The 18,148-nt window shown below is 47.6% G+C and overlaps 6 protein-coding genes across 6 annotated transcripts; 3 read left to right on the top strand and 3 right to left on the bottom strand.

The window, feature by feature from the left end:
- Nucleotides 1–436: 436 nt before the first annotated feature.
- BDW43DRAFT_268370 (uncharacterized protein) lies at nucleotides 437–1,301 on the bottom strand. The gene is made up of 3 exons (XM_032041120.1): nucleotides 1,219–1,301; nucleotides 957–1,093; nucleotides 437–844 (listed from the first exon to the last, which is right to left on the bottom strand). The coding sequence occupies exons 1-3, from the start codon at nucleotides 1,244–1,246 to the stop codon at nucleotides 698–700; spliced, it is 312 nt and encodes a 103-aa protein (XP_031903215.1). The 5' UTR covers nucleotides 1,247–1,301; the 3' UTR covers nucleotides 437–697.
- A 60-nt stretch (nucleotides 1,302–1,361) lies between these two features.
- On the top strand, nucleotides 1,362–4,466 carry BDW43DRAFT_254267 (secretory pathway Sec39 family protein). Its single transcript, XM_032039849.1, has 3 exons — nucleotides 1,362–2,976; nucleotides 3,028–3,181; nucleotides 3,239–4,466. Exons 1-3 carry the CDS (start codon nucleotides 1,443–1,445, stop codon nucleotides 4,326–4,328), a joined length of 2,778 nt encoding a protein of 925 aa, XP_031903216.1. The 5' UTR covers nucleotides 1,362–1,442; the 3' UTR covers nucleotides 4,329–4,466.
- A 1,126-nt stretch (nucleotides 4,467–5,592) lies between these two features.
- BDW43DRAFT_254278 (kinase-like domain-containing protein) lies at nucleotides 5,593–8,091 on the bottom strand. The gene is made up of 4 exons (XM_032039850.1): nucleotides 6,686–8,091; nucleotides 6,313–6,604; nucleotides 5,887–6,256; nucleotides 5,593–5,835 (listed from the first exon to the last, which is right to left on the bottom strand). The coding sequence occupies exons 1-4, from the start codon at nucleotides 7,412–7,414 to the stop codon at nucleotides 5,706–5,708; spliced, it is 1,521 nt and encodes a 506-aa protein (XP_031903217.1). The 5' UTR covers nucleotides 7,415–8,091; the 3' UTR covers nucleotides 5,593–5,705.
- A 2,753-nt stretch (nucleotides 8,092–10,844) lies between these two features.
- On the bottom strand, nucleotides 10,845–11,264 carry BDW43DRAFT_268375 (uncharacterized protein; the record flags this gene model as incomplete). Its single annotated transcript, XM_032041121.1, has 2 exons — nucleotides 10,989–11,264; nucleotides 10,845–10,926 (listed from the first exon to the last, which is right to left on the bottom strand). A coding segment is annotated over exon 1 (155 nt), but the record flags the coding sequence as incomplete, so codon positions are not given.
- A 932-nt stretch (nucleotides 11,265–12,196) lies between these two features.
- Nucleotides 12,197–13,271, top strand: BDW43DRAFT_254322 (GPI anchored serine-rich protein). The gene is made up of 2 exons (XM_032039851.1): nucleotides 12,197–12,960; nucleotides 13,029–13,271. The coding sequence occupies exons 1-2, from the start codon at nucleotides 12,443–12,445 to the stop codon at nucleotides 13,135–13,137; spliced, it is 627 nt and encodes a 208-aa protein (XP_031903219.1). The 5' UTR covers nucleotides 12,197–12,442; the 3' UTR covers nucleotides 13,138–13,271.
- A 2,826-nt stretch (nucleotides 13,272–16,097) lies between these two features.
- On the top strand, nucleotides 16,098–16,871 carry BDW43DRAFT_308638 (uncharacterized protein; the record flags this gene model as incomplete). Its single annotated transcript, XM_032046535.1, has 1 exon — nucleotides 16,098–16,871. The coding sequence occupies one exon, from the start codon at nucleotides 16,098–16,100 to the stop codon at nucleotides 16,869–16,871; it is 774 nt and encodes a 257-aa protein (XP_031903220.1).
- Nucleotides 16,872–18,148: the final 1,277 nt, after the last annotated feature.

Consider the following 18,148-nt stretch of genomic DNA (forward strand, 5'->3'; position numbering starts at 1 on the left):
GGGTTGATTCAGAGTCCTCCTAGGAAGAGATTACCTACCTATCGGGGCTTTCTCTGTAGTTCTTCGTAAGCTTGTTTCCATTTCCCCAACAACATGCCAAGAAATGCCAGATGGTCTCATAGTTCAGAGAAAGGGATTCCTCTGTCCACCCTCGTCGGCATAGAGACCGCCCTACTGCAATACTTTATCCTATCCGAGAACATCCCTTAGACAGTCGGCCATCCCAATGCATGCCTCTGGCGATGACATCTACACTTGATCTGATTCTTCAATCAGACGGCACCTAATTTAGTTTATATATAATCTGCGGAGTACTTGGCACTTTGTCTGGGATATTCAAACCTGTAGATACCAACCTCAAATACTGATCAATTTCATAGCTAGAAGCATAACTTGACTGTCACGGGTCTCTGTTACTAATTTCCATCTGAAAATTCGACTTTACAGCTCCATACGAATGTCGGCAGCGAAAAGATACCGCGGTTCCCGGATGCCTGGTCGCTGCGAACTGTAGTACAGAAGCAGACATCCCAAACTAGAACATGTTTTCAAAAAATAACGCGCATCAAATAGGCTTGTCCATTTCTATACACTGAGGGACTTCAAGTAGGAAATAACAACACGGCATTGGTGGTGAGAGTGAAAAAAAAAAAAAAAATGAAACTAGAATCGCACCCCTGATGTGCGCGAAAGCCCCTTAAGCCTTCGTCAGTAAAGCAGATGCTTCTTCTTCCTTCCCTAGCAGCCCCAGACTCCGAATCTGCTCTGCCTTGGGCGCATTCTCACGAGGGTGTGCGGCTTCGGCCTTCCGATAGGCAGCCTGCATCCTCATCGTTCGCAAAGCCTTGATATCCATGATGTCAAAACACAGCCAAACCAAATATAGGGGCACTAGAACAATCGACTTCGTCTCAAATTGACGGGAGAGGTGTCATCGTTCAAGGGCGAAACCATACCTCTTTCTTGTGGTGCAGGCACTCGTGGTAATCCTCCAAAGCGGGCAAACACTTCTTCTTGCCGGTTTCACCATCACCTGCGTTGACCACGTAGCAGCCTAGAACCTCCTGCCAGAAGTTGTAGCAGCGGGAGGGACCTGTTTGAGAACGCAACTATTAGCCGGAGATGTCCACTGAAGAATAGCATCGCGACCGGGCACCGCAAAACCATAGCCAATTATGACAGGATTTCCACCTTAGACGTTAGGAAAAGGGCACGTACCGCCATTGAGACCAAAACCCGAAGCCATTGTGTGTTTGGTGGTGGATGAGAGGAGGGGAAACGAGTGGGCACAGCGTGTAGGAGCGGAGGTCAGGATGCGATGAGGTTCTTCCGGTCTATTCGCCGCTTTCCGCCCAAGTGGTCCGAGCGTCACCCTTTGACGTCTATTACTCCCGACCACATCACCCTCTTTAGTTCCCTCAATAGAGCCGCTTCTAGACGCCATGGCGATCCCTAGGCGGTTATCCGGTGCTCATGCGATTCTCCTAACTGCCCATCTTTGTGCCACTGGGAATATATCCTCCCTACCGCAAGTACAGACCCAATTTCCAGGCTCGCTTCCTCTTGAGCGTGTACTGCGCATCATCTTGACATTTCTCCCGGAAAGCACAAATCCTCAGACTTACACACCGGTCCTTCAAGAACTTTTAGATGGTCACTCATCTCATTCGGATGGTGGCGACATTGACATCTCACCTGTCGACCATTTGTCTGAGGCTGCCGCCAAGAAAAGTGTACGGAGGCTTCGTTTACTACCACTTAAGTACCATGACGACGAAGACAGTCAAGACTCCACGGACCTTTTAACTCAATTCCTCATACATCGAGCGTACCGTATTGATCTGGAAACTGCATTACAACCGCTTATACTTGATCTTCTGTTACCATTTTACCAGCGCTTAACTATTGTGCGGACTTGGCTAATCTCTAGCTTGCTACCTCTACTCCGGCTCAATTACGAATATTATCCCAGCCAAGATGAGACGTTCTCTCTGGAAATATTAGAGTCTATGGACAGTCACACTGCCCTTAATATACTTCTTTCGATGACAGGCGCTGAGAAGAACAACATGGACTTGGTGAAGAACTTGCGCGGACTAGTTGGCCCTTGGATGTACGGCCGCAACCGGTCGAAGAGACGGAGACTCAACCAAGCTGCAGAGGCGAACACGATTTCTCCCCCTCAGGATAGCACTCAACAACAGAACAATAATATCTCGGGATGGCAGTATGTGAACGAATGGTTACTGGCCCGAAGCCATGTGGATTATGAGAGCACAGTGAATGCTTTCCTCAGCTGGAATGGTCCCAATGATGCGGACCTGGGAGGTTATGAGGAAAAAAGCCAGAGATTAGACGGCGATGTTTTGGACGATTTGAACATTCGATATGGTCAGTCGGGACTCGCTGTTGTTTACACGACTTCCGATACAAGCAAGCCTTGCTTGGAAGGCTCAGTCAAGATCCTTACCCGGGTTGCTCAGTTGCTAAATCTTGAGGAGTATCTCTTTTTCACAACCGATAGCTCAGCCCTCCCTTCGGTGATGTTTGATGCATCTCAGATCTCTTCGTCATCGAGGGTGTCCCTTTTGCAGAACGCTTTGTTAGTGGCTTCGAACCCACTAACATGCCCGTCCGCTTCCTCTGTCTCATTTCTCAGCGCCATCCTCATCTCCATTAGTATACTGACTGAACTTGGGCATTCTATCACATGCAGAGCTGCTGCCAACATCTGTCTTCATAGCACTCAAGATATCCAGCTACTCGAATTGCGAAATGTGATATCATCTATTGTAAGACAAACAAAATCTAGCCATGTCTGGAAGGATGTTCGCCAACAGATACTTTGGCTACAGCACTGGGGCTCAGGCAAAGCAGACGGGAAAGAAAACAGTTCAAATTGCCATGGTCTCTTCTGGAGGGTCTCAAATGATGTGGTAGAGGCAGAGATACTGAAAGCACTGCTAGAGATCAGAGGTAAGCATAAACTTCTCTCATGTTCCATGTTGTGGATACTAATAAGTCTAGAATATAACTTGGCTATTGAAATCTATGTAAACTCGAACTCTGCCCTCAGCTTGACCCAAGTCGAAGAAGCCGTCAAGGAGGCGATTTTCACAACTTACGACAATGCGAGCAATGGAAACAGGACTAGAGGAGGTATGAAGCGCGCATATGATATGTAAGTCGTACAAATGAAAATCCTGTTCGACCAAGAAGCTAAAAATATCACCTACAGCTTGCAAGCCTTCCAACCATACTTCCCCGAATCCGTCTCTTTGAAGGAGATCCGTGCCCTTATCTCAGCAACTCATGCTTTATCCTTTTATTCCCTTACCCTGCAGCACGGTGTTCCATTTCAACCCGTCAGCATCCGTGTGCACCCCGACCCCCTTTCTTTGATTGAGAAGGTTCTTGATCAAAACGCCAAAGCCTACACAAAGGTGGATGATCTTCTCGCTATCGGAAGAAACTTGGTTGCGGCTGGGTTTTTGCCTCGCCTTACTGATAATGATGACCTGAATTTCGTGTCTACTTCTGAGGAGGATTTCGTCATCACAGCTGAGCGTCGTATCATGTCTCTCGCAATTTCATCGGCTCTTTCATCCAACGATTTCGGGACCGCATATTCCTACATCCTCACACGTCTCGCCCCTCCATCCCTCTTATCTACATCTTCGCCCCTTACAAACCCGACCGTAAGGGATGACATTTCCTGGCGTGCCGTTTACAACGCTGGCCGGTACCGCGACCCTGCTATGCCCCCATCCGCCAACCTCCAATCCCAAATAACCCAACTCTCCCAACGAATGGAACTTCTTTCTCTCGCCCTAACCCTAGTGCCCTCTCCCGACCCACTGCCTGAGATCCTCGGCGCCTGGCGTCGTTGCGACGAGGAGATGAACGGCCTTCGCGCGCGCGAGGCCGAAGAAGAAGAACTATGGGACACCAAGGGTGACAACCTTTCCACAGTCCCAGGCGGCTTCGGCCCAACAGAGAGCGAACAAGACGCCTACGAAACAAAGAAACAACACGCCAGACGTGCCCGGGCACATCACGATCGCCTAAACGCCGAAGAAGCCCCCATGGGCCTCTTCGAAGTTGCCCGGGGCGCCGCATTAGCCCTACATAAGAACGCATTCCCCCTCAGCGGCGCTACAGCTGCCGCCGAGCAACCAACATCCTCATCCCATGTTCACAGACCCAGCGAGGACCCTACATCCGCAGAGGATAGGGTCCGGAAGCGAGATGTTGTCAGTAACATGGTGACGGGTGGACTGGTTAGTGGTATCGGGTGGGTGCTAGGTGCTCAGCCTGTTAATCGCTAGATTTTACTTCCGTTTCTATGATGAGCATGATGATGGTTTTTCTTCTGGCGGATTTGTCAATGATGAATTCATGTGATATCCTGTACAAAGCGGCTTTGCGCGGTGTTCCTAGCAGTCCGTCATCTAAGTATTAAATTTAATATCCATAATATCAAACATATATTGAAAAGTAGTTCAAGCCATTGGAATGTTTAGTGAGCTCCATGGGTCAGTACATTCCGGGATATACCACGGCGAAGTGGAACACGGCGAATCCTCCTAGGCAGCAACGTTGAGGGGCTTAGTTTATAAATGGTCGCCAAGCCTGATCCATACACTTGATAAAGATATTACCGTATCCGGCGCTGACGCCGTCGACTACGGCTCAATTGGATTTCTATATAAACCAAGAGCTTTAAAACACAGTCCCTTTAACGATATAACGGTACAAAAACTCACACACACACTCATATATATTATAGACTATGAAAGAAAACTATATTTTTAGACCTCAAAGCCTTAGCCTTTGCTGTCATTGAGCTATTTACTGTAGAAAAAGACCCTTAGGTTTATAAAAAATTTTGGAAATTTGTTTAGCTGGGAATCCACTTGAGCCATATCCGAACCTCTACTGGTCAAGTAAAGAGTCGGTGCTGAGACGGATAGATATTGGTTTTGAAAAGGTAAGCAATTTTCTTGAATTATCTGACAGTCTATTGATCGTTTGGGCGACACATACTGAATCAAAGGGATGGAAATGCTGTTGATGATATTCTGCGCTACTCGTAGGGAGTATAATCTGTCGATATACAGAGGATCTGTTCCATCTCACACTTGCTATGCTCTTGCATGACAGAATAATAAAGTAAAACAAACGACAATCCTATACAAGATGTATGCTCAAGAAATAAATGAGGCTGAAATGGAATACGAGATGGTATGAAACAAGGACAAAACACCTTAGGCAACTTCTCCCATTTGTACGTCGAAAAGGAGAGAGAAAGACACAAGGGATAAAAACCGGCAAGCGTCAGCGCCGCTGGCCGCTGGTAGGGTTTGTTCAAAGAGAACCTCGGCTGAGCATAAACCGACGACGCCGAGATATAAAGGGTGGGTACAACGCGTCCGTGATGGATCAGCTAAATAAAGGAAAGACATGCATGATCAGTTAAAAATCAATCCCAACTCCGTGAGTCCAGTAAAGATAGACGTTGCAATGAGGCAAATGAGCGTCGTCATAATCACAAATCGTATGCTTTTGACAACCTGGTCAACCAACGGCCAGCCACTGGTAAGCGTAAGGAGGGACCGTAAATATGCGATATATTATGATGGTGGGTGGCAATTAAATGCATGGAGGGTTGTTGCAAATCAAAGGAGTGATGCTGTGGAAGAAATCTAGTCGTCCCAACCCCACACCTGCCGCACGAAGTTCGCCATGTTTACCTTCTTGTTTTTCATGTCCAGCATCCAGGGATGGTCCAGCATCCGCCATGGAGTCGCTCTTCGTGGGGGCTCTTTCTCGAGACTAGGAAAGTTAGTCAGTCGTGGTGCTTTCAACCCAAGTGGAGTGACATACCAGCATTCTATGAAGTACTTGAAGTTATCAGACCAGCGAATATTGTTGTCCGGCTCATCTTTCAACTTAGGAATCGGCTGACGGACGATGTATGTAAGGAGGTCGATTAACCCAGCACGGGGTTGCATTTCTGTTCCATCGGCCGGGAAAGGGAAGCGATGCTGGGCGACTTCAAGTAAGGTTACACCTAGCGACCAGACGTCCGAAGTAATCGTGTAAGATTGACCAGTAATCCGTTCTGGTGCCATGTAGTAGGAAGTGCCAATGAACGTATTGGCATCACCCTTGGTACCGAACTCTCCACTCACGCCAAAGTCACACAGCTTGACCTGTCCATTGCGGCATAAGAGAATATTCGATGGTTTGATGTCTGCATTCTGATTAGTTCCAGGACTATAGCGGTCGATGCAGGCAAATCAAACACACCTCGATGGATAATCTTTCTGCTATGGAGGTACGTTAAGCCGTTCAATACCCCTTCTGCAACCTTACCCAGCACTTTTTCTCCCGTTCGACCCCCTAGCTTTTTCACTTCTTTGTAGATACTATCCAGACTGCCTCCCTCGCAGAACTCCATCGCGATCGAGATTGTGCCGGTGGACTTGTCCATGAAAGCACCGTAATACCGGCAAATGTGTTCTGAGGCACAGTCCTTGTTGAAGTTGAGTTCTCGAACGATCTGCTTCTTCACATCGGGGTTAGGATCGGTTGTAATAATCTATATTGGTTCGGCGATTAGCAAAAAGAAAAAATAAAATTGAAGGTCTAACCTTTCTTCACGAACGGGATAAAAACGAACCTTCAACGCGAAGACGGTCTTTGAATCCTTGAGCCTGCATCGAGTCACCGCACCCCCAGCTCCCTCACCTAACCCGCCTAACTCCACGATTTTCTTCTGTTCACTGGCGGCAAGCCAACCTTCATCATCCAAATCATCGACATCTAGTGGTCTGCCCTTCTCTAAGCTCATCTTGTCTAAATCCGGGATTAATCCGTTCACGCTATTGTCCCGCTCCATCTGTACACCACCCTCCCGGTCCGAGTAAACCGAGCTAATGGCCGAAGACGGATCTGGGGTGCTACCATGTGGTTGGCGGAGACCCATGGCAAACGACAGGGCGGAGTAGTTTGATGATGAAGCAGATGCGGGGCCGCTAGCCTTTCCATCCAAATAGTTGAAGCTACCCGACCGGGAGTGTCCATTCGGTTCGTTCAATCCACTGGTGGCGAGAGGCGGCGGGGCTGGGCGACCTTTGGACTGCGGGATGTCCTTACTGCTGCCCATCGGGGTTGCAAGTCGCAGTTGTGGGGGCGCCGGGCGGGCAGATGGACGCTGGAGCTGGGGCACTTCGGAGACTAGAGGAGGGACTGGGGCGGGCGCTGGAGCCGGGATACCGTTACCGGCGATAGGACGAGCGTTGGGCGATGGGGGGATCCCCAGGGTGAGCTTTGGAGGTCGGGGACCATTGCTGTTGTTGCGATTGCCAGGTACGGGCGGTTTGAGGAGGGGAACCGCAGGGGTTGACATAGCGAGATTGTCTTGCCTCTCACCAGGCAAGAACAACTCGTTCGGGTCAGCCAAGGTAGCCAGATCGGCGGTATTTTGTTTAGACACCTTGAAAGAAAGAAAGAGGGGGAAAAAAAAGAACGAAGGGTGAGGGGACAGAAGAAAGCCAGCAGAAGACTAGAAGAATGAAGCGGCTTTCGGAAGCTAGACGGCCGTGGGGCTGAACACGCGGCAAGGCGACAAGAAAGTAAGATGGGCGTCTTTATTTTCTTTGATAGAAAGCCCGGATTAAACGGGGGAAGTGAGAGTGAGATTGAGAGAGAGAGAGAGACAGAGATGAGAGGAGGGGAAGTGTAAGCTTAAGTTTTAAATAATGAGAATTGAAGCAAACAAGCGAATGTTTGATCGGGGGAGGGTGAAGAAGAAAAGAAGAAAGAGAACCAAATCAAAATTCAAAGAAGAGGGTAGGAGGTTCAAGAGACGTTGATCGATGATCGGGGAATGTTCAATTCTGTGGGAGAGAAAAAGCAGGATGGGATTGGATTATAATGGGGCCCGTTTTTGTCAGTTGTCAGTCCGTCAGTCAATCACAAGTCTTGCAGGGCTAAAAAGGGCACGTCGGCGGTTGGAGATGTACTCTTGACCACCTTCTATCCCACTTGCCTATCAGAGCCAGTTTTCTCAGCTAATAATATTCCACTATTAATCCCAGTCTTGATTTAGCGCCAATCATAAGGCTCCGCCAGTGGACACTCGGACAGGCGACCTAACTTGGAGTGTCCGAGTTGGTGGAACCCGTCTGTTTCAAAAGGCGCCTAGAGAGCCTTCTTTATTTGACACTTTTGTGCTTGTTGAGCTTTTTACGGTTCATTCAGATGCTATTATTACCTGCGATTAGGGTCGTTAGTCCAGGGACCAACTCCATATCGAGAATAGAAGCAATTTCTTAGGTCCCAAAATTCTATGATACGCGGTCCGTGAGTTCATCATTCCTTGAAGATTTCCTTTTTGCTTGCCCTTCCTGAATTCTCAGGCATGTCTAGGCATCTATGTTAAATATTCAGACTTTTCTCCCTTTTTTCCTCTTTAATTCTTTTTCCCTTTTTTCTTTTCCTTTTTTAAACCACGGAACCATTCAATATCCGATCGGAATTTTCTAATATAACCGAGATTTCAAAAATAAGATCCAAAAAAAGAAAAAGAAAAAATCCAATCAATCCATTTGAATCCCTAAATTAACAATCAAATCCTAGGAACAATATAGGTTTCTATTTCCGTTCGGTCCTATTCCCGTAAGGTGCGAAGCCACTAAAATAAGGCGATCCTATCTTTTGCTCTTTTAGTCTCACTTTCAAACAAATCCTCCTGCTCACGGTTAGTGATGTTTTACATCATCCCCCACTTCTCTGATGAAAATGCTTGTTAATCTGAGATGAGACCCGAGCTTGACCAAGGAATACCCATAATTAGCACTCAGAACAAGAGACAACCAAAATAGCTTCATGTAACTAAGTTGGCCCTACATAACCGTAACTCGGTAGAAAACAAACCCTACCGTTTTAGCTACAATAGATTAAAATCATCATCATCATTATAATTATTATCGTAATCAACAAGTGAAAAGAAAAGCCTCGAACGCGTCAGCCCACAAAGGCGCATAGGCCTCTGTTGGCCAAGCGCACGTGCTTCATGTCGGCAGATAATCGATGCAGACTACTATACATAATCATTAGTATATTGACATAGCACTTTTGTCAAAGCTTCAGCCCTGTGACATCAAGCTTGTTGACCATTTCAACTCAAAAGCTATCCACTTCATCTGACATCATAAAGCTAGTGTCGAAGCTCTCGTACGCCACAATTATCAAGGGAAAGGGAAAAAGCACGGAAGCGCTCGACAACTATTGCAATAGGACTGATTCGTTGTGCATGCCGACTCCGACCCACTATCTTGCTTAAAATAGCCACTTCTCCATAACTGCACCGCCATATACGATGGGGACAAGGTCCGCATAATAATAGATGTGGTGTTGTGCTGAAACTTCGAAGTAGTTCATGGCACCCATGCGAGCTCTAAAGGAAGAACCATTGCCCGATGATAAGTGTAGAAGGTCTTCATCGTTAGTCGGACTTTGGCTGCGTTCCTGACAAGATTCAACCGAACATCATTTCAGTTCCACCATTAAAGCTGTCAACCAATTCGATCCCCCTATAGTGTCTACTACGATTCTTCAGATTACTATATATTCGTGTCGTCTATTTCTCCCTTGTAATTGTATATTAGCCAATGTGTCATCGATCAAGCACATCATAGGTACTACAGACACCACATGATGGAATGAGTAGCAACAGAGAATTCCTCGGTAGACGCGCGGCGACGGACGATCCTCGACGAGTAAACCCCACCCCACCCGAAACCCGTTTCCTGCGATGATAGGAAATGGTGAACGGGAAACAATGATTCGGACACCGATTTCAGAACAGCAGTCTGTTCATAACATCATACGTCTTGGTGCGCATTCTCTCGAGCACTGACTATGGCGCATCCACTTTGAAGGATACATACATAGTATTTATTTATTTAGATCATACTCTATGTGATACAAAAACCCTTCGGATCATAGGACGAGACTAGAAGGCGTGAGCCCCTCAACCTGAATACTGGGGTAACCAACGCCATGGTTGTTCAAACTATCTATCGGGGTAGGACGCGTATATCTTGAGTGCGGACTGCCGTGAATCACTGAGCCCTTCCCCTGTTGATCGGTGGAGATCCGAACTCAATTCATAATTTGCGAACGACCGAACGCACCAATATGTTACCTCAGAAATTACCTATAGAGACTTATTATGCCTTTGCAGCCTTTGAGGATTGGGTTGCAGTCGGTCATCGGAGCAGAATCATGCCAGATAATACTGGACCTAAATCCCGTTGTGAGATTAGCCATCAATCAATTACTCGGCGCTATCTATCAGTCCGCGATTTTTAAATTGAATAACACCCCCCTGAAGTGTGGACTCTCGAAAGAATGAACCCCTTTCTTTATCAAATCGTCCGTAGACAAGAACTTTAAAAAAAGAAGCTCTCGAACTCTCTCAGTGACTCGTACCCACAAGATAATCTGGAGAAGGCAGGGAGGATGATGTACGGCTACCATTTCGGAATAGCGAAGACGGTTTCCAATAGTTTGATGGCCCTTCCGGAGCCTATTCCTGATCAACGACTTTGTCTCAGCGCCTTCGGGTCTCCGTTTCCACAAAAGTCAGGTCTGGGCTTCGATGGCGTAATCTCTGACTATCGCACAGTAAACACACGAATTTCGCTTAAACACCGCTATGCAGTTCTACACTCTAAAAGGGTTTCTATAATTGCATAGGGTGGCACTATGTGACCCAAATGTAGGCTACTTGTCAGGCTAGACCTGGCCAGAGTGTTATATGAATACTACAACAACCCTTGGCAGTCCAAGCTGTCTTAGCTTTTATTAAGCAATTAATGACGCCGGCCAGGGTAGGTTAAGTCGAGTCCTAGTCTCATCGGTCATGCAAAATCAGCCGAGCTTCCTTGCTGTAATTAGTAGGGCTGATTAGATACCTCAGTTACGTTCTAGACACCAGGGACAGGGATGAGAGGAATAGCTCTGACTCGGAGAAACGCAGTCGAGTGGCGGGAACAACGTAGGAACCCTGCTCGGAGATTTTGCGAGTGCGCCATGGATATTGGCATCGGGACTAGACATAAGCACTTTGTACATGTGAAGCGGCAACCAGGATGATGTGGGTGGTGGAAGAAACCATTTGATAGCAAAGTCTTGTGACTGATTTCTGTATGTACATAAAAAAACTCTCACCTTCTCAATTTTGATTGTTCTTTGTTTGTTACCATACTCCGTACTCTCTCTCTCTCTATCCTCTCAGGGAAAGAAAACAATGAGATAAATATGGTAGCAGAGAGACAGGGGTTAGTGGGGCAATGACCCACTCCGGTGTTGTCGGCCAAGTCATTGGCCCAAAGTGGAGCCCCAAGAGCCACAGCGGGCTGTTGGCGACATTGATGGCGTCAGGAACGGATCTCTAAAAAGGCCCCTCATTGGCCAGGGTCAAAAACCTGAAACATCTATCGGGAGTTGCTTAACGTCCTGTGGCTTGGCCGATAAAAAATACCTTTCCCCTGAAATTGCCCCAGGATTATGCATGTATCACTGTATCACCAAAAAGTGCGCTGTAGCTTAGTATCGTTGTTTGGGCGTAGGGCTAATTTCCGGACGGGGAGGTTTGATTTATGATCCGGGTTTCATAGTATTGGGGAGGGTTACAATGGCAATTGCGTACCCAAGTCAAGTACCACAATATGGTCTTAACGTTTACCATTGTATTACAGAATAAAAGGAAACTGATGATCTCTTCCTTTCGTGATCATACCTGAAAAGAGCAAGTGACCGACAGATCAACATCTCTCTCTCTCCCTAACCACGGAGGAACCAAGAAGTTGTAAGCATTGACTGAACCAGCTGTGGCAGAGAAACTAACCACAAAACTAATTTTTTAGTTTGCTGGTAGTGGTTCTTCGCGACGGTCACATCCGCCAACCATGATGCTTCAAACGGCCATCCCACGAGACCCATGAGCGTGGCGGGTCCATGGGATTGATGAAGAGCCCACCTATTAGGTTTAGTGACGGTCGTCTTGTTTCTCCTAGAGAAACACACCGCATTACAGTTCACCAATTGATAGATTGGAGTCTAGCAAAGTCAGTATCTGCAGCCCTCTCCACCCGCTTGCAGTCCCTCCCCTTTTCGTCCCTGGGACGATCTCCAGGTTAATCTCCCAGTTCATACAAAGCCTCCAAATTCCCCCGTCCTTTCTCTCACTCTCCGTTTCTTCTTTCAAGTCTGAATTTCCTTACTGCTTGAAGCATACCAACTTGACTTCGGTCAGCCACTCTTTTACAACCCAAACCAACTGTCCACACTCTCTTTTAGCCACCAGCTAAATCAAAATATTAAACAACCTTGACGGTTCAAATTTTTCGTGAAAACTACAGTCAAAATGCGTTTCTCCGCCTCCACCATTGCCCTCTTCGCCGGCCTTGCTGCCGCTCTTCCCAACGGTGAAGTTCACACCGTCTACCAGACCGAGGATGTGACCATCACGTCTTGCGCTGCCTCCGTCACTGACTGCCCCGGCCGTTCCACCTCCACTCCTGAGGGTGTTGAGCCTGTCACCTCTGCTCCCCCCGTTGCTGCGACTTCCACCGCTGAGGTTCCTCCTGCTGAGGGGACCACCTCCACCCCCGTCGTCCCCGTCGTTCCTACCAGCAGCGCCCCCGCCGGGACTCAAGTTCCCAGCGGCAGCAACGGCATCCCTGCTGTCCCTTCCAGCAGCAGCCCCGTCATCCCTCAGCCTCCTCAGGTTACTAGCCAGAGCACCACCGTCATCGCTGTGACCACCTGCATTCCCACCGTCACCTACTCTACCATCACCGGCCCTGCCCCCTCGGGTGTCTCTCCCGGCAAGTCTTCTTCCGTCCCTGTGATCGGTACCCCCGGCCCCAGCGGCAGCGCTACGTAAGTTTTATTTTCTCTTTCCCTCTGCTATCCTCGAAGAGCCTAGGAAAACTAACCGAAGAGAACAGTCCCTCTACCTCCGCTCCCGGCGGTCTCTTCACTGGTGCTGCCAACAGCGTTGGCAACTCCTTCGGCCTTGCTGGTGCCGCCGCTGCCGCCGCTTTCTTCTTGGCTTAGATTCCCTTCTTGTCAATAGTGTAGCCCCGATTCACTCGTGAGTCCGGCTCCGCTATCGGCGGGGAAGTTGAGAATGGACGGTTTGTGAATGAATAGGAGTGCACGGGGTTTGTCTTCTAGTTGCGTGGTTTGTGGGGAGAAATAATACCATTTTACTTCTTTTGCTTTATATATGTTTTTTTTTATTTTTTTTGGAAACGCTTCACATATCCTTATATCTCTTTTTCTTGATCTCGGCTTCTCAGGTTGCTTCAGAGTTCTGTGAAGCAATTTTGGTTGCTTACGATATAATGTAAACCATGAACGCTTCTACATTCACAATCCCACTGGCAAGTAACCAGTTGTACTTGTAATCCCGCAGTGAAATTACGAATAATATACCGCAAGTATTATTTTCAATCTATCATATCGCGCAGAATAGGATCAGTAACCCGAAAAAGTCTTCGCATACCTGCATGTTACCGTCCACCATCCGATTCAGATCCAGATCCCTGATCCTGGTCTCAAACTCTGATCTACGCTGAGCGGGTCCTGAATCCCTTCCCACAATACGCTGACAGGCAAGAAGGGCGAGAAGAGGCTGAATCTAGAGAATCCAGATTAGATAGAACTATCCCAGAGTGTTTTCTTCAGTTTAGACAGGCGCGGCGTTTCATCTTCCGTTTCGAATTGATTAGAGTACTTTGTGGCTTGCGGTGTGCCCCGTGCAGACTTTTGACGCCTGTATGCGGTTATCATGTCGTATCCATGGATGAGGGGGTTTGATTTGCATAACAGGCTGGGATTTGTTTGTTGGTTGTGCGGGGTTGGTGATTGGTTGGGGGTAGATTGCGTAGGAGTGTTTGGCCGGGGGGTTAGTAGAGCACGTCGGTTGATTGGGTTGGATTTTTTTGCTTTCGTTTTTGTGATTTGATTTACTTTTGTTCTGTTTTGAAGATACTTTGCTTTTTGAAGGGGTTTTGTCTTTTGGATTTATTTTTGGGCTTTTTGAAACGTGGTTTATTCTGGAATTCCAGGTTAGAAAGGTCTGGTTTTGGAATAGTGATTTTTATCGAGTTAAAAAGTTTCAATGATGAAACGAGGTGACAATTGGTTATACCGAGATTAGATCGGGGGACTACTACATACATATCTAGTAGTAGTAGTAGTAGTAGTACTATAGGGTAGGCATCGATATAAAGTATGTATATTATACCAATATATAATACAATGTCGTATAGGTCTCTTTCTTTCTTCTCAACAATGTATACCGTACCTATCGTGTACTCTAAAAGGTCACACTCTATCTCCCTATAGTAGCCCACGCGTACTCGGTTCCGACCAAACTAGTAATAATACCAGAGCAGGATCAATAACTTACTACATACATATTGTGTGCTTACGTTGTGTAACCAGCAAGCAGCCTTATGGGCCAAGGCGGGCCAAGGATTTTTAAATAGGACATATGTAGCCGTCGGACAAGGCTCACATTCCGATAAGGTATGTATGTACGTAGATAATGATATCTCATAATAAATTATAGGGTTCTATACAGAGTAGTTCATGAGTGATCTTCGGGTGTCTCGCTAGTGATTTCCTGATTTTGAAGGACTAAGAGTTTTAGATTGGTTTGCTGTATGGAAATTTCGTCATCGGGTCCCTAGTGGGGGTTACTTGTGTTTATTTGTTGATGACAGCGTATATGCGCCTGTCAGTGAGGCGGAGAGATATATTCATACGAGGAAACAACAGACAAATAAAAGATAAAAAAGAAATAAATTATAGAAAGAGAAAGAGAAACATTATAGACACAAAAAAGAGACAGAGTTATGAGAAATAATTTTTTATTAACATCTTCTGTAGTAAGCGAACCATGGATGAGACATTGCGCCGCAATGACAAAGAGGGCGGCCGTGGCAGTGTTGATGCTTTGTTTCCCTAAGGGCTTTGCTTTCCTTTTACTTTTTTCCTTTTTCTTTTCTTTTCTTTTCTTTTCTTTTTTTTTCGTGGCCGTAAACTGCTGACTGGCGAAAGAAATTAAACTCTACAGCCTTTTGTGCTCTGCTTTCGTGGCTTCTTTGCGCTGCATTTGCCCCAAAACTGGAGTGGTGGCGATGGACCCTTACCGGAATCAGTTCCCACTATTTTCAGGGACCGACTTTATCCGTTTTTATTCTAAGGAATCCTTACTGGCTAGGACCTTTGTTTACTTAAACGAGAGTACCCTACTGGAGTATACCGACTGCGCTTGCTTAGCCCGAGCCATTGTCCAACGGTTCACCCAAAAGTCGACCCCAAATCCCTATCCATTGTGCTAATCGCTTTGGGGCAATTCGTAGAATCCTGCAGGGGGCATACTCGAATATGAGGGACGCCTTCTCAACTTTTCTTGTCCCATTCGGAGTGTAGGACATATATGAGCGATCCCCTGGTTGGAACTCCTGATGAAGAGCTGTCGGTATCTATGTTCCATAATCCCTGAAAGCCCCATCATCGGGTCCCGATGAGAGGGACGAACCCACTTATGGATCCTTAATGCTTGGGGCGGCGCAGAAGTGTTGGTCATACTGCGCTGTTCTCTTTGTTGGACGATGCACTCATAGGACACCAGACCGCAAAGCACCGCCTCGACGCATTGTCTTACGTGACCATATAAGACGAACAAGGCCACTTAACTGATAGATGGATGTTTGATCGAACTTAAATGCTTTTGCTAAACATCCTCTGTCGTCGAACTCGCATCTCGTGTGGCGATCCACTTTGCCGTTCGTTAATCGTCGTATTCATACCTTATTTTTGGAATACCGCCACGGCTTCGTACTCGGCCGTGCCTCTTGTCTCAGGCGAGGGCCCTGGCTATGAATCTTAAGTATAATATAGTTACGAAAGCGGCTGGTCCTTACTTCTCAGCCAATTCACTCCTTTTGCCCTTTCGCCGTTCCCTAGATCCAAATTGGTCGATACTCATCGTCTCCGCCCAAATGAACCAAATAGACCTGTCGTCGTTGGAAGGCCCACCTATCATCCACCGCCCTCATTCTACAAACCCTTACTCCGAGGGCAACCTCCCTAGTATACAGTTGGATTATTCGGCGTTACCACTGGAACCCTTCAATGGCATGCCAAGTCATCCACCACGGCCAGCATCCGCTGACCCGGTGCCGTCCTGCCGAGATAAGTCCCCTAGTATAGGGTCTGGCGTCAACTGGCTTCATCGTGGCCGAGCCAATGTGCAACGCCCAGCAAACTTGGTGCCAGAAAACGACGCCCGCCATGGTGGCTCTGGGCGGAGGATCGATTACTCCTCTGCGCGCCGTCCCAATTCTCACCTGGGCCACTTCTCCCCATTCAACCCACATCCCGAAGAAGCAAGATACCCTTTTGGACAAAGCGCCTCGCCGTCCAACCAACTTATTTGGGACGATAGACGGAATATCTGGGTGCGAGCAGATACTGCCATGCCAACGCCATCATATCCAACCATCGCAAATCTCTCAACGAGAAGATCAGATACTCGCCAAGTGCCAACGCTCACCCACTCTCGCTCGACGAATACATATTTTTCGAATAATAGCGACCGGGACGCAGACATTGCCAGTTCTCCTCCGCCACCCTATGAACAACACAGATTCGATCAGCCGATATCGTCGCTGCGGGTGAGTCCGGGGGAGCATCCATCGCGAACGGCCGCGCAGGATTCAATGTGGGCGGCCGTTGCGGGGCGGAGAGTACATCGGGTCCCCTTTGGCAATTGAGAAGCATTGCCTACTCTTCAACGGATGTTTCGGAGTCCGGACTGCCTGCGTCGGCTCACCGCATCGTGCTTACATCGACCAAAGTAGGTACGCCGCAATTTACAGATTCTGCAAGATGATGCCCGGCAGACAAAGAACAGATCATGATGCGTAGATCACGCATTCCATTTACCTCTGATCCCGAGTGCTTTGCAAAGGGCTTTTCGCTCAATCACTACCTTGGTTAGCCGGGATATACCAAGACAACGTACGCCATAGTCGATTCTGTATGGTGATAGTCAGAAATGGACAGCGCGACTGGCAGTTGTCGACTGGGCCAAAGATACTCCGAATTTGCAAACGAATGTGCAGAGATATAAAGTTTACGAAACATTGTAATACCACGATTTGTACTATAATCGATCTCACCGAACCATTCATACTTCTTCAAAGCCTTTACATTGTTCAGCTGCCTTGTGAAAAACCGAGTCAACGGCGGGCCAGATGGCACGCGACTACCACGTGGCGATCATTGCGTCCCGGCCCGCCAGTTCTCTGTCCAACGCTGGTCAAAGATTGGGAACCACAGAGGCGGATCTGCAATGCGACCGAGTGACGATAGGATTGGGAAAAGGCGGCGAAGTCGCCTAGAATTGTCCCAACATCAAAAGACGCCGAAGGAGTGGATCTCATGGTCAAAGGAGTTGGGGAGAGTGAGAAGAGGCGAGACCTGAAGACCGAGGAGGGAGGGGGGGGGGCCGTGTTGGCTGGTACAGCTGGTAGGAGAAGAATTCAGCGGTACTTTGTAATAAAAAAGTATAGGGAGGCAGTTTGCTATGGAAACGAGACAAGCGTCATGCATAGGATTTGGTGTTATAATTGGTTTCTGGCGTACGGATTGGTGGAGTGGATCTAATCCTGGCTGTTGGCGGCTCGGGATAGTCGTTCTCTCATGTTTATTTATTATTATTATTTCTGGGGGTAGGATTAGGTGGCCATGGAATGGTCATTAGTGTCTGACGGACAGAGGATCGCAAAGAATTGACTGGTCTGGCCTGGAGTGTTAGGACGGTTAAGAGCGACGCCGGGGTGAGACGTTTTCTTTCGACAGGCGATCAAAGATCGATGGGATTCGACGACAAGCTGCACGCTAAGCGGAGTTCGTCACCATCAATCACCAGCCTCCATGATTTATTTTTTTGCAAGTGGAGGGAGGTGAACTCGCAAATACATAAGACTACACTAAGGAAGAAAGAGTCATTTTCATATTGTTATATAGTTGGATTGTTCAGACTAGT

This window comes from Aspergillus alliaceus, assembly GCF_009176365.1.
Source record: "Aspergillus alliaceus strain CBS 536.65 unplaced genomic scaffold BDW43scaffold_9, whole genome shotgun sequence".
Lineage (NCBI taxonomy): Eukaryota > Fungi > Ascomycota > Eurotiomycetes > Eurotiales > Aspergillaceae > Aspergillus > Aspergillus alliaceus.

What these genes read in the sequence shown, in the direction of transcription:
- BDW43DRAFT_254267 (XM_032039849.1), top strand. Translation starts at nt 1,443, where the DNA reads ATGGCGATCCCTAGGCGGTTATCCGGTGCTCATGCGATTCTCCTAACT. An exon ending in AGCACTGCTAGAGATCAGAG is followed by an intron (nt 2,977 to 3,027) that starts GTAAGCATAAAC and finishes TAATAAGTCTAG; the next exon opens with AATATAACTTGGCTATTGAA. An exon ending in ATGAAGCGCGCATATGATAT is followed by an intron (nt 3,182 to 3,238) that starts GTAAGTCGTACA and finishes TATCACCTACAG; the next exon opens with CTTGCAAGCCTTCCAACCAT.
- BDW43DRAFT_254278 (XM_032039850.1), bottom strand. Translation starts at nt 7,414, where the DNA reads ATGTCAACCCCTGCGGTTCCCCTCCTCAAACCGCCCGTACCTGGCAAT. An exon ending in AGACCGTCTTCGCGTTGAAG is followed by an intron (nt 6,605 to 6,685) that starts GTTCGTTTTTAT and finishes GAACCAATATAG; the next exon opens with ATTATTACAACCGATCCTAA. An exon ending in CAGAAAGATTATCCATCGAG is followed by an intron (nt 6,257 to 6,312) that starts GTGTGTTTGATT and finishes ATCAGAATGCAG; the next exon opens with ACATCAAACCATCGAATATT.
- BDW43DRAFT_268370 (XM_032041120.1), bottom strand. Translation starts at nt 1,246, where the DNA reads ATGGCTTCGGGTTTTGGTCTCAATGGCG. An exon ending in GGGTTTTGGTCTCAATGGCG is followed by an intron (nt 1,094 to 1,218) that starts GTACGTGCCCTT and finishes GTTCTCAAACAG; the next exon opens with GTCCCTCCCGCTGCTACAAC. An exon ending in GCCTGCACCACAAGAAAGAG is followed by an intron (nt 845 to 956) that starts GTATGGTTTCGC and finishes ATGGATATCAAG; the next exon opens with GCTTTGCGAACGATGAGGAT.
- BDW43DRAFT_254322 (XM_032039851.1), top strand. Translation starts at nt 12,443, where the DNA reads ATGCGTTTCTCCGCCTCCACCATTGCCCTCTTCGCCGGCCTTGCTGCC. An exon ending in GGCCCCAGCGGCAGCGCTAC is followed by an intron (nt 12,961 to 13,028) that starts GTAAGTTTTATT and finishes CGAAGAGAACAG; the next exon opens with TCCCTCTACCTCCGCTCCCG.